At 45.8% G+C, this 15,472-nt stretch overlaps 1 protein-coding gene across 1 annotated transcript in view; it reads left to right on the top strand.

Annotated features, from left to right (window-relative positions):
- The window catches only part of LOC144486022 (mucin-4-like), a 98,188-nt gene that overhangs the window by 25,604 nt on the left and 57,112 nt on the right, over positions 1–15,472 (top strand). The window contains exons 10-16 of the mRNA XM_078204130.1: positions 2,345–2,430; positions 4,224–4,406; positions 5,100–5,249; positions 5,357–5,476; positions 8,185–8,384; positions 8,894–8,975; positions 11,344–11,517. Coding sequence (XP_078060256.1) covers positions 2,345–2,430; positions 4,224–4,406; positions 5,100–5,249; positions 5,357–5,476; positions 8,185–8,384; positions 8,894–8,975; positions 11,344–11,517 — 995 coding nt within the window. The remainder of the gene's footprint in view (positions 1–2,344; positions 2,431–4,223; positions 4,407–5,099; positions 5,250–5,356; positions 5,477–8,184; positions 8,385–8,893; positions 8,976–11,343; positions 11,518–15,472) is intronic.

Raw genomic sequence — 15,472 nt, 5'->3', positions numbered from 1 at the left:
TATTGTATAACTCCCCCCTACATTAGTTCTTCCAAAATGCATCACTTTGCATTTATCTGGATTAAATTCCATCTGCCATTTCTCCGCCCAATTTTCCAGCCTATCTATATCCTGCTGTATTGTCCAACAATGTTCATCGCTATCCGCAAGTCCAGCCATCTTCGTGTCATCCGCAAACTTGTTGATAACACCAGTTACACCTTCTTCCAAATCATTTATATATATCACAAATAGCAGAGGTCCCAGTACAGAGCCCTGCGGAACACCACTGGTCACAGAGCTCCAGCCGGAAAAAGACCCTTCAATTGTTACCCTCTGTCTCCTGTGGCCAAGCCAGTTTTCTACCCATCTAGCCACCTCTCCTTGTATCCCATGAGCCTTAACCTTCTTACCAACCTGCCATGAGGGACTTTGTCAAATGCCTTACTGAAATCCATATAGACGACATCCACGGCCCTTCCTTCGTCAACCAATTGCACTTTGATGAAATGGCAGCCACTGCAGTATTTACAGCTGTCACCATTGATTCAGGTGGCCCAAAGAGCCAGGCATGTGCAGTTGATGGCTTCCTGTGCTATTGGAAAGTCCACTATCCTGGTAAATCCATGCCCTGCCCATATTGGCATTCAGGGCCTCTGTCACCTCCTGGGTGCATTGATAGATAACATACTGGGAGATGTTAGATATGCAGCTCAAACTAATCTGGAAAGATGCAGTTGCCTCGGAGTTAAATGCCACTATGACCTTTATGATCAGCGCTTTTCCTGCCATGGTTCTGAGATCTAGGTGGTTGTGAAGGAGTTGGCACCGTTATGCAACCACCTTCTTGAGCTAACTCAGATGTTGCTCATGGCTCAAATTGTAAAACTTGTGTTCAGTACACCCTTTTGAGAATGCACTATTCCTTCTCTCACTTCATAAAACTCCATCTCTCTCTGCAGCCTCTGCTTTATTCGCCCGTCACAGAATCGGAGCGGACTAGGAGAGAACAACGGAAATTTCCATTGACCTCAAGCGGGAATTTCCGATCTCGCTCGAATGAGGCCATAAAGTCCCACGCCATATGTTCAGTTGAATTCACTAGATTGATTCCAGAGATGAGGGGTTTGTCTTACAAAGAGAAATTGGGCAGGTTAGGCCATTACTCCCTGGAGATTAGAAGAATGAGGGGAGATCTAATTGAGGTATACAAGATGATAAGGGGGATTGACAAAGTAAATGCGGAGAGGATGTTTCCTCTTGTAGGGTGATCTACAACAAGAGGTCATAGATTTAGGATAAAGGGGAGCAAATTTAAAACAGAGATCAGGAGCAATTACTTCCCTCAAAGGGTCGTGAGTCTGTGGAATTTACTATCCCAAAGCACAGTAGATTCCAGAACTTTGAGTAAATTTAAGGAATAGGTGGACAGATTTTAGTAAGGGTTTGAAAGGCTACGGTGCACAGGGGTTGTGGCTAAGATGAGATCAGCCATGATTGTATTAAATAGCAGAGCAGGCTCAAGGAGCTAAATTGCCTACTCCTGCTCCTCGTTTTTATGATTCTTAAGATTGAAGAGAATGGAGAGGATGTAACTGAAAATTTGGCATTATTGACATGAAGTATTTACACCTGATCAAATACAATCTGACCATTTAGTAACTTTTAAGAATATCGAAGATGACATGGGTAGGTGCACACAGTGATTGAACCCAGCACTTTGAGTGACCCAATAATGCCAAAATAATGCCTTACTGTCACATCAAACAGGATGCATTTTGCATCTTTCTCAAAAAGTACATCAATCGCCAATGGAGGTGGTGGAAGCAGGCACGTTAGCAATATTCAAGGCGTATCTTGATAGACACATGAACATGAGGTGAACAGAAGGATAGAAATTGGTTATGGGCAATAAGTAATGGGTCTAAATAAGAATTAGGAATTGGCACAGGCTTGCTGGGCCGAAGGGCCTGTTCCTGTGCTCTATTGTTCTTTGCCTAATTACTACATGCTCAAATGGCAGCCTGGGTGGAATGCTGCACGGGTGGGATGTGCAGTGTGGGATGCTGCACAGGGTGGGATGCTGCACAGGGTGGGATGCTGCACAGAGTGGCTGCATTGTTGGGATGTTCCATAGGTCTCCTGTAGCTTCTTGATAATGAACTCTCAGCAACACTGGTAATACCTCAGATCAGGCTGTAAAACACAACAGCCAGAACAGGGTGAAAACCCAACAGAATCTGTGCACAAAATTGCAGTACGAATTTCATACTAGAAACCTTCTAAAACCAATTCTGAGCCATTTTCCTTAATTTAACAAATATAAATGACTTAATGATATATTTTTTCTTTTGTTTTGTGGTAGTGGTGACGGATTCTTTACGAATGAGGAAATTAGACAACCTGCTGCTGCAAACTTTAAACCTGATCAATATCCCGGACCAAAAACAGGTTTATTTCTGTTTATTCTATGTTAATAAAAATGATAGAAATGGACATTTTTCTTACTGTCTGTATTACAGAAAACTATGCAGTCAAGATTTTGTAAAATTAGGTAGACATGAGATGATCAAAAGCACGGAAGTTTTCTAATTTGTTGCTCATGTCTAATGTATAATGGCATAACAAATATATTCCAATTTCAAAATCAGATTATATAATTTCATAATATTCCTATAATACACTCATAATACCTAAAACCCGAGGGGTCTGAGAAATTCCAGTGCAGTCAGTTCCATCACATCCCTCACCCTTCATGTCAGTAGCACTGGTGGGGTTTCTGCTGAAATCAGACCACAGAAATTCCTCACGGATGCCTGGGCCTAGCGTATCCTTTGTCCAATTCAGTTTGCCGCCTTTCCACTGCACTCTTTAGTCTAGGAATATGTCAGACGATCCAAGCATATTTATACCCCCAAATGTTAACATTGAAATTTGTAATTAAGCTTGACAATATGGGTGGTAAAGCGGCACAGTGGTTAGCACGCCTGCCTCACAGCCCTAGGGACCTGGGTTCAATTCCGGCCTTGGGTGACTCTCTGTGTGAAGATTGCACGTTCTTCCATGTCTGCATGGGTTTCCTCCAGGTACGCCAGTTTCCTCCCACTGTCCAAAGATGTGCAGTTTAGGCGCATTGGCAATGTTAAATTGCCCCTTAGATGTCTAGGCTAGATGGATTAGCCATGGTAAATGTCTGGGGTTAGAGGGGTAGGGCGGGGAAGAGGACCTGGATAAGATACTCTGTAGCCTCAATGGGGCAAATGGCCTCTTCTGGACTGTAGGAATTCTCTGAATTTAGTTTCAATTCAAGATTATGGGCCTGATTTTGCGGAGTGGCAAACTCCAACTAGAGTCAGATTGCCACTACATTTCTAGTTTCGTGCCTCGAAATCCAAGTGATCATTTCTCACTGACTTTCCGGCACAGACCACCTTAGGACTGTGTAGGGGCAGCATGATCCTGCAGTCTTCAGCCGCGAGCAGCATATTCACATCATTAGTTGCAGTAAAGCAGGCAGAATTAAAGGTCCAGCCACTTTAAGGCCAGGGAGATGGTTGGTTTATAAGATAAATGGGTAGGATTGGAGGGCTGTGCGGTGTTGGTTAATCGGTGGGAAAGGTCTGTCAGAGGGTAGTCAGAATAGTCAGTGGTCGGGGGTATCATTCAGATGGGGATTTCAGTTACAAGGAGGTTGGGAAGTTGGAGGGAGGTCAGGTAGCCAGTGGGAGGGGTGATCATGGGGTATCGGTTGGCCGTTGATGGGAGTTGGTCAGAGGAGGAATCAGTTGGTTGAGGGGAAGTTGGTGGGGTGAGGTCAGATGGTCTGGGTGGGGTCGATCTGGGGTGGTGATGAGGCCAGGTGATCAGTGTGGGCTGATGGGATGGGGTGGTCACTGGGGGGTTCAGTCAGGAGAGGCTGTAGTTGGGGGGAGGGGGTGGTGCAGTGTAGGGAGAATGGTGTATTTAGCAAGTTCAGTGCAGGTCATGGCATCCCATGTGTTGGGCAATGAGGGAATAGTCAGGGTGGGTGAAGGTCCAGTGGGAAGGCGGGGGTTAATAGTCTGGGGTCTCATGTGGGATCAGAAGTGTGGATAGAAGTCCCAAGAGGAGTCAGGTGGGGTATCCCCCCCGGATACACTGCCGTGAGTCTCTTAAGTGTATAGAGATGCATGAAATAATTATTTTTTTAAGATTTGCACTGACATTTGCTTGCATTTATTCCAATCTGTTTTGTACTCTGTTAGGTTTGCAAGGTGTACGACTGTATAAACTGATTAAAAGTACTCCATTGGAAAATTACAAAGCAGACTGTCTGAGCTGGTTCACATTAGAGCCAAATCCATCTGTCTGGAACCAAGGTTTACTTCCCTGTCCATGCACTTTTCCTCAAGGGCAAGCAGACAATCGATTCCGAAACTCCAATCTAGGTAAGGATTTCTTAGGCTGATACAAGCCAAGGCCAAGTTATTATTTCTTTTAAAATGAAAGTGAACAAATTATTAAATGTTTTATATATATTTATGGGGCCAGTTAGTTCATTTGGCTGACGGCTGGTTCATGATGCGGAGTGATGCCAACAGCGCAGATTCAATTCCTGTACTGGCTGAAGTTATCTGCCTTCTCAACCTTGCCCCTCACCTGAGGTGTGGTGACTCTCAGGTTAAATGACCACCAGTCAGCTCTCTCAATAAGGAGAGCAGCCTATGGGACTTGGGCAACATTTCATTTTTTTCATTGTAAACCAAGCCAAATGGTGTTAATACTTTCCATGTTATGTGCCTAATTGTTAAGGTTTCTTAGTTTTCAAAGTAAAATCTCAAGACTTCTTTATGCGCTAATAAATCTTAGGGAAGCTGAAAGGTTATTAATGAACACAATTCCCTATTTGCTATCACAGTGCTATTTTATTAGTGAGTCTGTCATCAGTTTAGTTATTTTGTGTAAGTACAAACATAAATGAGGATTTAACTGATATTGTCTCATCATAGTTTAAGGAGTAGAAAGCGTGGTTACTGATCAGGAATTTATATCTGGCTCAAGAAGATGGTAATTCTAATTCGTCAACAGATTGCAATGAGTTGTGTCATTGTATTTAGTTGTCCTTTGTTGAATTTAAACAGACACTTCAACCAAAGTTCTTCGTAGTGCCAGTCCAAATGCATTTGGTGCTGGTCAACGATGCATTTACACCAAGGGAAATGCATTAATTGAAGGTTGGCAGGAACGATACTGGACTTCTACACAATCAGCGCCCTCAATCCAGAACAACCGTAGGTTTTTAATTGAAATTGTTACGAAATGTTTTCATTTTGTTTTCCATCATTTTGCAGGTGCACAAGTGCACAATTCACATACATTAACTTATCTTACCTCACAGAATACGACCTAGATCCATACAACTGGTGCTGTGAAAAGGTTGACAACCCATCGTTCTGTGAATATTACAGAAATAAAAGACCAAGCATTAACTGTAAAAACTACAGGCCACCAACCCGAGGTAATGTATTTAAGCAACAAAGTTGATCATCTCCTTGGTAAAGTTATATTACTAAAAATTGTGATTGAGTTACAGCATTCTGTGCCAATGTGAATTGTGTCAGTCTTGGTTTATGACCAAAACCAATTAACGGTACACATTTCTAAAGGCAGTGTTGTGATATACTTCGACAATCGTTATACATGCCATCAGGCATAAACCATAACTGGTACTGAACCTGAGCCATATGTACTACAAAAGCACTGAGTGGCCGTGCTGGAATTGACTTTAATGCCAAATCCGAAAGGTTTTGGCCATTAAAAGAATTCTATTTGTCTGAAACTCAGGTCTCAATGCATTTAATTTCAAATCAATTTTAGCCAATGCAAAAGTTCCACTTCTGTTTCAGCTTAGCACATGCTTACCCCATCCCTAAACTGTATATGTACCCTGGCCAGCAACGTTTATCACACATAATGAATCTGCCATTTAAGAGTTGGTTGTCCTATGCCCTAGCCATTATCTTGTCCCATCACAGATGATTTTTGCTGCCCAAGCATCTGTGCCAATAATACTCAACTGGTATTTGCATAGGTTGGCTCTCTTGCCAACTTGTGTGGCAAGTTGTACTGTCTCAACTTGCCACACAAGTTCACTGATTGGGTTTCTCCAGGCTGCACCACCACCCCTCCAAATTTGAACAAAGAGCAGAATCTTCTGTTGGCTGCTAGGGACTCACCTGTGAGCTGGAGAGCCAGCGAGAGACTTCTGAAGTCCCACTGGATCTCATGCCAATAAGGCATAGCCAGGGACACCAGAGAGTCTTCATCCAGAATCAAGTACCCTGATCAAGTCCCATCAACACAGCAACCTCAATACAGCAATTGGGGTGGCATGCTGGCATAATGGTTAGCACTGCTGCCTCAGCCCCAGGGACCCGGGCTTAATTCCAGAATTGGGTAACTGAGTGGACTTTGCACATTCTCCCTGCATCAGCGTTGGTTTCCTCCAGGTGCTCTGGTTTCCTCCTGCAGTCCAAAGATGTGCAGTTTAGGTGGATTGACCACGCTAAGTTGTCCCTCAGTGGCCCAAGACGTGTAGATGAAGTGGATTAGTGGAATAAATGTGTGGTGTTACAGGGCTGGGGATGGGGAGGGGGGGGGGGGGGGGGGGGGGGACTTGGTATGATGCCCTGCCAGAGAGTTGGTGCAAACTCAAAGGGCTGAATGGCCTCCTTTTGCACTGTAGGGATTCTATGAACCTCCAGATCCATGGACCCAGTAAAGTGAACCAAGGAGGGGAATGTCTTGGGGTTGGGAGTCATGAGGATGTGGGCTCTTTGGGAGGGAGGCCACCTCTTTAGGAGGGATTACCCCACCATTGCCCCACTAGGTGACAGGCTGTATGCACATCAGCAGCCCCATCCTGGAATTGGGTTAATTCCAGGAGTGGTGAGGAGTCCCTTAAACTGTGTTTATTGGCCACTTAAGATTCTTAATTGACAGCTTGGCAGGACTTTATCACAGCAGAGGCCAATGGGGGGGGGGGGGGCGGGGGGCGGGGGGGTGAATTCAGGTACACCACCACTTCCCCAATCAAGTTTCCTTCATGCTTCTAAACTCACCAAATCTGGGAACGAAAGATTCCATCTGGGGATTGTAGGATTTTAGGGTTTGAAGGTATAACATCCTTCTAATATAAAAACCTTTAAGGTCTGAATTCTTAACTTCTAACACTGTGGTCCTCAGTTGTGCTTGACCGAACACGGTACAAACAATTATGTATGAGTCAAGCAGAATTTATTCAGAAAGATTTTATGTAATATTTGACACAAAGCAGTGAAGACAAAATAGAAGTTCCTCACCCATCACTTTCCAAGGAGTCCTTGAGTGTTGCCAGCACAGGTGATATCTTTCTCTTCTCTGTCTTTTGAAGTGATGTTGAACTGAGTCTAGAAAAGTCATGTTCCAGGAAACACAGTAGCACTGTGTCAGCAAAGATTCCAATTTTCCAACTTTTATTCCCACTTCTCATTATCCCCCCATCTCCCTTATTTGGAAATAGTTCAATTTCACCTCTTCCATTGGCTTGGGATGTGAGTCATCTCGTGTCACCCCACCTCTGTAACTAGAACCCTACAGATGAAAGACAAATGTTCATCCCTTGTTTCCTTGAGCCTCTCAGAGCTTACATTCCATTGTGAACAAATAATGCATTTCCTTTAGGTATAGAACAGTTACAAAGTCACAACCTCTGGGTAACATATTTCAACTGATTCCCACAAACACGAAAACCATAAAGAACAAATGTTAAAAACGCCTCCTATCAAAACATCAGAAAAATAAACATGTCCTTCTGGTACAGATCAATTAAAGCAATACATGGTTTTTTAAAGATGAAGTTGTCCAAAGTTCAAGTTACTTTTAACCATTCTATCAAGAAAGCTGCTGAATACAACACTTAAGGAACTTAAAGTGTAAAACAATTAAATATTGTTTCTCACAAATACAACACAAGGCAAGAATCCCAACTGCCTTGATTGTCCATTGTCTCAGTAACAGAAGTTCAAACTAAAACACTGAATTTAAACTGTGGTTAAATAATCAAATCTACAGATTTAATGTGCAAGCTATAGGATCAAAATGAACTATGCTTAAAATTTCATTTCCATGTTTTGAAGTCTACACTGTTAAATCTTCCCATTTTCTTTTTTTGTGTTACCATGGCAGCCATGATGCTTGGAGACCCCCACTTTACCACTCTGGATGGACATACCTACACTTTTAATGGCCTTGGAGATTTTGTACTGCTTAATGTTAAGAAACCCAATAACAACACCATTTTTAAACTCCACGGTCGCACAGTCCAGACCGGCGCAGCTCTTGCCACAAACTTCATGGCATTCGCAGCCCAGCATGAAACGACCACAGTAAGTAAAACTTTACTTAAAAACTGAAATCCGTAAGAATAATGGGCAGCATGATGGCACAGTGGTTGGCACTACTGCCTCACAGTGCCAGGGACCCGGGTTCGATTTCAGCCTTGGGTGCCTATCTGTGTGGAGTCTGCACACTGTCCCCGTGTCTGCATGGGTTTCCTTCAAGTGCTCTGGTTTCCTCTCACAGTCCGAAGATGTGCAGGTTAGGTGGATTGGCCATGCTAAATTGCCCATTAGTGTCCAAAGAAGTGTAGATTAGGTGGGTTAGCTATGGTAAATGCATGTGGTTATGGGGATTGGGTGGGAGGAATGGGCCTAGCTAAGATGCTCTTTGGAGAGTCAGTGCAGACTCGATGGGCTGAATGACCTCCTCTGCACTGTAAGGATTCTATGATTCTAAATGCATCTTTGCCATGCCTGGGAATGATGTGTACCGGAAATGGAATTACAAGTTCTGTGACAATTGTTTTAATTGGTGATGTGACGTGCTTTCTCACCAGGTCCAGATGATTCTAAAAGGCAATGATTCAATTGATGTTCTATTAAATAATCATACGGTGCAGTTTGTGTCTTCTCCAAATGGTGAGGCTAATTTATTATTCTTACTACTTCAAAAATATAGAGATTATTTGTAAAATGATTACAATGTTGAAGTTTATAATTATAAGTTTGTATGAAAGTCAAACATCAAACCAGTATTAAAACAGAAAATGTTGGAAAATCTCAGCAGGCCTGACAGCATCTGTGGAGAGAGAATAGAGCCAACATTATGAGTGAGGATCCTTGGCATTTGGCCAATGCAGAGAAACCGAATGGCACCAACTGTACTACTTAACCATTGGGCTCCATTTGTGCCATGCACATTGGAGGGCTTATAAAAGATTGATCAGGGATGAAAATAAAAAGACACTGGGGGTGTTCTAACCAAAAGAATTCTAAGTGCTGAATGAGCGTGAAAACAGGAGAGAATCGCGCTGCTTTTTTGGGCGAGCTCCCTGTCGCAATCGTATGGCACAGAATAAAAAGAACCCTGATGTGATTCTTGCCAGCAGGGGAAGTGGGTGGAGCCTATTCTCGCCAGAAAGCTGGCTACTGAGCTATGGGGATGCATTGTGCAGGCACCCTGATCTCCTAGTGCACAATGTAGACAATGCACTGGGAGATCTATCACTCCCCCCACCCCCCCTCACCACCTTGGACATCACCCCCCCCCCCCCTCGATTGCCCTGCCGGACATCACCCCCCCCCTCCCCCCGGATCATCACCCCAGATATTGCCACCCATCCTGCCCCTTGCCCCCCCGAATGCCATCCCAGCCAATTGCCCCCCCGATGCAGAGTACTCCCCTTCTCTCCCGTACAGAGCTCCCCCCACCTCACCGTCATGGTACCGCCTCCCCTCATAGGCCTGCCCCCTTCTGGCCCTTCCTTCTTCAGGCCCCAACCCCCCTCTGACCCCACTCCTTTGGTACTGCCCGGTGCCAGGCTGGCAGTGCCAGGGTGCCAGGCTGGCAGTCCCAGGCTGACAGTCCCAGGCTGATATTGCCTAAGGAGTACTGCCCAGTCCTGCCCCCAACAACCCAGAGGGCTTCAATGGCCTCTGGTCTCACTGGCAAGGCCATCACATCTCGGAGACTATTTGTGACCCTCGCCAGTGAGGACTTTGACCAGCAAGTGGGTAAGTGCAAATGAGCGGGACGAGCCAGTAAGATCGCCCCCATTTTCTTTTGTACTCTGCTACTATGCTTAAATTTGCTTAAAATCAAAAATAAATGCAGTATTAAAACAGAATGTATACATTTCTGAAAATCTTAGCATAAAATACGACAACATTGAATGGTAAATAAATATAACCTGGAAATTGTTGGTAATATTGAAAGGTCAAGCACTTTGTGTGGCATTCGTTTGTCTACGATTTCAGGGGAGTTGGTAACCCATTTAAAATGGCAGAGGAAGGAATATCATTGTAATGTGTTTGGCTTTTGTCTGCTAATATCATCAGTTGAACTTTCCAGGCTTTGGGAGGATCTTTGGGCTGTATTTTCCCTCAGGATCTGGATCCCAAACTTGGGACAAAATCAGAATCCCAGACTCAGACTTGCAGCATCTTCCAGGAACCATAAAATCCCTACAGTGCAGAAGGAGGCCATCGAGTCTGCACCGACTCTCCGAACAGAGCATCTTACCCAGGCTCACCCTACTCCACCTCCCCCAAAACACTGCACAAAAACCCAATTCCAGAATTTTCTATTCACCCTCAGCAAATGGACCAATATAGAGACACAGCAGATATATTGCCAACGAGGATGGGATTTGAACCCACTTAGGAACCCAATTATGAGGCATCTTAATTGACCCCCTTGCACGGTCGCTGTCCTGGACATTTGATGCTGCAGGCCCAATTGGAGGCTGGTGGTTCAGAAGCCTTGTTGGTGCCACTGCCAAAGGTAAACATTGCTAAAGCAGATTGGTGACTGTGAGGACTTCTCAATGATGGAGGTGCTCTCACTGGCCTGCACAACAGAGCAGAGATAAACAAAATCTAGGCCAACGGGTCCATCAAGATGGAGAAGAAGCCCCTCTGATAGAATTGCAGCCTTTCATGATGGTAGCCCATTCGATGGAAATGGAGTCTCTGGCTCACCCCACAGCCTGCTGCAGGGAGGCCACCTCCATCAAGCTGGAGACCTCCACATGTGGGAAAATCATCCCTAATTGGGCTTTAACCAGTGTCATTAGCTGTCCATAGAGCGAGCAGCTGATCGGATTGCCAGCAGCACCTGGGAAAGCTCTCAGTAATGTGTAAGGAACCATTTCAACCAGACCTCCCACTGCTTCCCTGGCTTCCCTGCTTCTAGGCCCTCCATCCCAGGACAAGGAAAATTCAGCCTTTGTGTCAAATGAAATGTAAATATATATAACTAATATATAATGTTAATTGGTTCTCTCAGATAACAAAGAAATATTTCGTAATGGTAGCTCCTACCTGGAGAAAAATGGAAATGCATCGATAATAGCTTCATTCAGTAGTGGAATCTCAGTAACAGTAACAGCAGAATATGGGATGTTACTTGCAATCACCAATTTGCCAGAAGATTTTAAGGACAGAACAAAGGGTCTTCTTGGTAAGTCAGTTTTTTCTGATGACAAATATGATTTCCCTTCTCAACCTTTATAAGAAATAGGGCTGAATTTTCCATGGATTAGCAATCACCATCGGGCAGTGGAACTGCACTTTTCTCACCAAGACTCACCCAGATCTCCTGATAAATTTGCAGTGCAGAAGCTCCTGGAGTGCTTTCTGTCCAATGCAGGATCAGCTGGAGAAATGAAGCCATGCCCCCTTTATTGCCCCCTGACTGCCAAAAACCAGTAAGTGTAAAAGTTTCAGTCACTTCGACATGGAGAGAAAGTAAGTGTGTAAGGTAAGTGGGTAGGATGGGTTGTGAAGGATCATCGGGTGGTTGGGAGCGTCAGTCAGGCGGTCTGGAGGTGTGGGTCAACTGGTCAGGGGGTGGATGGGGAGGGATGCAGTACCATAGTTATGATGTGGAGATGCCAGCATTGGATCTTCAGGTAAGCGTTCTTCAAGGCGGTAAGCGTTTTCCAAGGCGGCCTTCACGACACTCGACAGCGCAGAGTCGCTGAGCAGAGACTAATAGCCAAGTTCCGCGCACATGAGGATGGCCTCAACCGGGATCTTGGGTTCATGTCACACTATCTGTAACCCCCACGACTTGCCTGGGCTTACAAAATCTCACTAACTATCCTGGCTGGAGACAATACACGTCTCTTTAACCTGTGCTTAACCCTCTCTCCACTCACATTGTCTGTACCTTTACAAAAAAAGAACAAAGAACAAAGAACAGTACGGCACAGGAAACAGGCCCTTCGGCCCTCCAAGCCTGTGCCGCTCCTTGGTCCAACTAGACCAATCGTTTGTATCCCTCCATTCCCAGGCTGCTCATGTGACTATCCAGGTAAGTCTTAAATGATGTCAGCGTGCCTGCCTCCACCACCCTACTTGGCAGCGCATTCCAGGCCCCCACCACCCTCTGTGTAAAAAACATCCCTCTAATATCTGAGTTATACTTCGCCCCTCTCACCTTGAGCCCGTGACCCCTCGTGAACGTCACTTCTGATCTGGGAAAAAGCTTCCCACCGTTCACCCTATCTATCCCCTTCATCTTGTACACCTCTATTAGATCTCCCCTCATTCTCCGTCTTTCCAGGGAGAACAACCCCAGTTTACCCAATCTCTCCTCATAGCTAAGACCCTCCATACCAGGCAACATCCTGGTAAACCTTCTCTGCACTCTCTCTAACGCCTCCACGTCCTTCTGGTAGTGCGGCGACCAGAACTGGACGCAGTACTCCAAATGTGGCCTAACCAGCGTTCTATACAGCTGCATCATCAGACTCCAGCTTTTATACTCTATACCCCGTCCGATAAAGGCAAGCATACCATATGCCTTCTTCACCACCTTCTCCACCTGTGTTGCCACCTTCAAGCACCTTTAAGACTTGATTACCTGTAAAGACTCGCATTCCAACCATCATTTTGTAAATTGAGTTTGTGTCTTTAAATGCCCTGTTTGTGAATAGAACTCCCACTCACCTGACGAAGGAGCAGCGCTCCGAAAGCAAGTGGCTTGTGCTACCAAATAAACCTGTTGAACTTTAACCTGGTGTTGTGAGACTTCTTACTGTGTGTACCAAAGTTACCCAGGAGATAGAAGTAGTTTCAATCCTCCCAACGTTTTCTTGGTAACTATTTTGCCACGAGAGTTGGAACCATCCAAATTCTCCAATTTAAATTTGAGTTTCAGATACTCTCAGATGCAGAGCAAATGCCCAACAGGGGCCAGAGCACCAAGTTGCCACGGTCAGATTGCCACCTCTCTCATTTTAACTGACACTCGAACACAGCTGCACATTTCTCGCCTGCTCTTTCAATTTAGACCGCATGAGAAATGTGCAATACAGCTGTTCCTAAGGCTGAGCACAGCAGCATCGGAGAAGTGAAGCCATGCCCCTTTTTACAGCATTAGTTGCCATAAAGCAGGTAAGTTTAAAAGTTCCAGCCACATTGAGAAGCCAGGGAGAAGGTAAGTGCACCAGGTAAGTGGGTAGGGTGGAATGGCCAAGGAGTTCACTAGTCTGTGAGCAAAGGTTGGGGTGGTCAGTTAGGGGTGATCAGTTGGTCGGTGGAAGGGGTAGTTGGGCGGTCAGGGGATCGGGTGGTTGGGAGGATATTCGGGATGAGTGGTCAGGAATTGGAGGCTTTTTGAGGTTTAGGTCAGTAGAACACTGAGGAGTAACCCAGAAGTTGGAAGTGGTTTTAATCATTCTATCTTTTCCTGGGTAACCAGTTTGCCAAGCAAGTTGGAACCTTCTGAAGTCTCCAATTTAAATTGATATTTTGGATGGTTCCCTGTACAGGGTAATTGTGCATTCGAAGTTTGAACTTCCTGGGCAATTCCACTGCAGCCCTTGCGTGAGGCCTTCCAGGAAGATGTTTCTATGAAGAACCTGCACATTTTTTTTGCAGAAGGAAATGCAACAAGTGTAATTTATCTATCACTTTATCATTCTGCAATTCCATCTGGGAATTATCTGTCTTTATCTTTTGGGTTGATTCAACTGAAGGTGTAGTGGACAAACTACACAACGCAATAATTGTAGGAAACCTATATAAAGATCCTTAAAATTATCCAAGGTTCTTTCTGAATATTAAATGAAAAAGGGTTATTGCAGATACGCGACCAACCCCCTCCTTCTCTCCCCCCGCCCCCAAGCTCCTCATGCTACTTCACTGCTTCACTTCTTTGGTTCTAAAACATTCTTTGTTTCCAATTTCCTTTACTTATCTGTTAGTGGGCAGCACAGTGGCACGGTGGTTAGCATTGCTGCCTCACAGTGCCAAGAACCTGGGTTCGATTCCCGGCTTGGGTCACTCTCTGGGGGGAATTTTACCATTTTGAGTCTAAGTGCCGAACCCGGGCATCAATAGATCCGAGCCTGGAATCCTCTTTCCAGCGCGCCCATACGCGTTTTGCCGGCTCTGGTCCGATTCGGGCTGTGGGCGGAGCTTAGCGCTGGCGGACCGATCGGAGCTCTGAACTGTGCATGCGCAGTTCGAAAAAAATCTGACAAAGCGCGCCCGGGCGTGAAAGAAAGAAAAGCAGAAAGCGGCTCTCTGACACAGCCCATCTGGCGGGGGCAGGCGGGGGGGGGGGGGGGGGGGGGGGGAGCGGGGGGAGAGGGCTGGGGTGGAGAAGGAGGGGGGTGTGATGTATCATTGGGGGAAGGGTGGGAGAAGAGGGGGGTGTGACGTATCATCCTCTGGGGGGGTTCCGCTGCCAGTCTGCGGCCGATCCCTCCTCCCCACCGGAGGAATGATTCCCTCTGCCGGAGTGGCCGCATACTTCAAACACCAAGACTGTCATCATTCACCTCAGCGTTCCGCTGGTCAACTGAGTGAACTTGAACAAGCAGTGGGAATTATCAATATAAAGCTGCTTCAGCAGTGCAAAAAAAAACACACCATCCTCGCCGGGATACCAAGAGACAACTCAGATCCAAATGAATAACTCAAGATTATTTATCCTTCTATTTACTCCTTCGGGACGAACATGGCTCATATCACGAATCTACTTAGTCTTTGGCATTTACCCTGGTCGTTTCATTCTGCATCAGTGCCCTGAACAGATGGTGCAAAGAAAGTGTGGCACTGTTGCGTTCCGCTGAGGTGAATGATGACAGTCTTGGTGTTTGAAGTATGCGGCCACTCCGGCGGAGGGAATCGTTCCTCCGGTGGGGAGGAGGGATCGGCCGCAGACTGGCAGCGGAATCCCGCCCCCCCCCCCCCCCAAAACCAGAGGATGATACGTCACACCCCCTCTTCTTCCCCCCTCCACCCCGACCAGAGGATGACTTGGGTCCCGCCTCCCCCCCCCTCCTCCTCCCCCCAACCAGAGGATGACCTGGGTCAGAGAGCCGTTGCAGGCTCTGACCCCGCTCTTCGGAAGCTGCAGCAACGACTTCAGACTTTTATTTTGCAGGTCGCTTACAGTGCGA

This window comes from Mustelus asterias, chromosome 3 (assembly GCF_964213995.1).
Source record: "Mustelus asterias chromosome 3, sMusAst1.hap1.1, whole genome shotgun sequence".
Classification (NCBI taxonomy): domain Eukaryota; kingdom Metazoa; phylum Chordata; class Chondrichthyes; order Carcharhiniformes; family Triakidae; genus Mustelus; species Mustelus asterias.
This window is presented reverse-complemented; position numbering and strand designations above follow the sequence as displayed.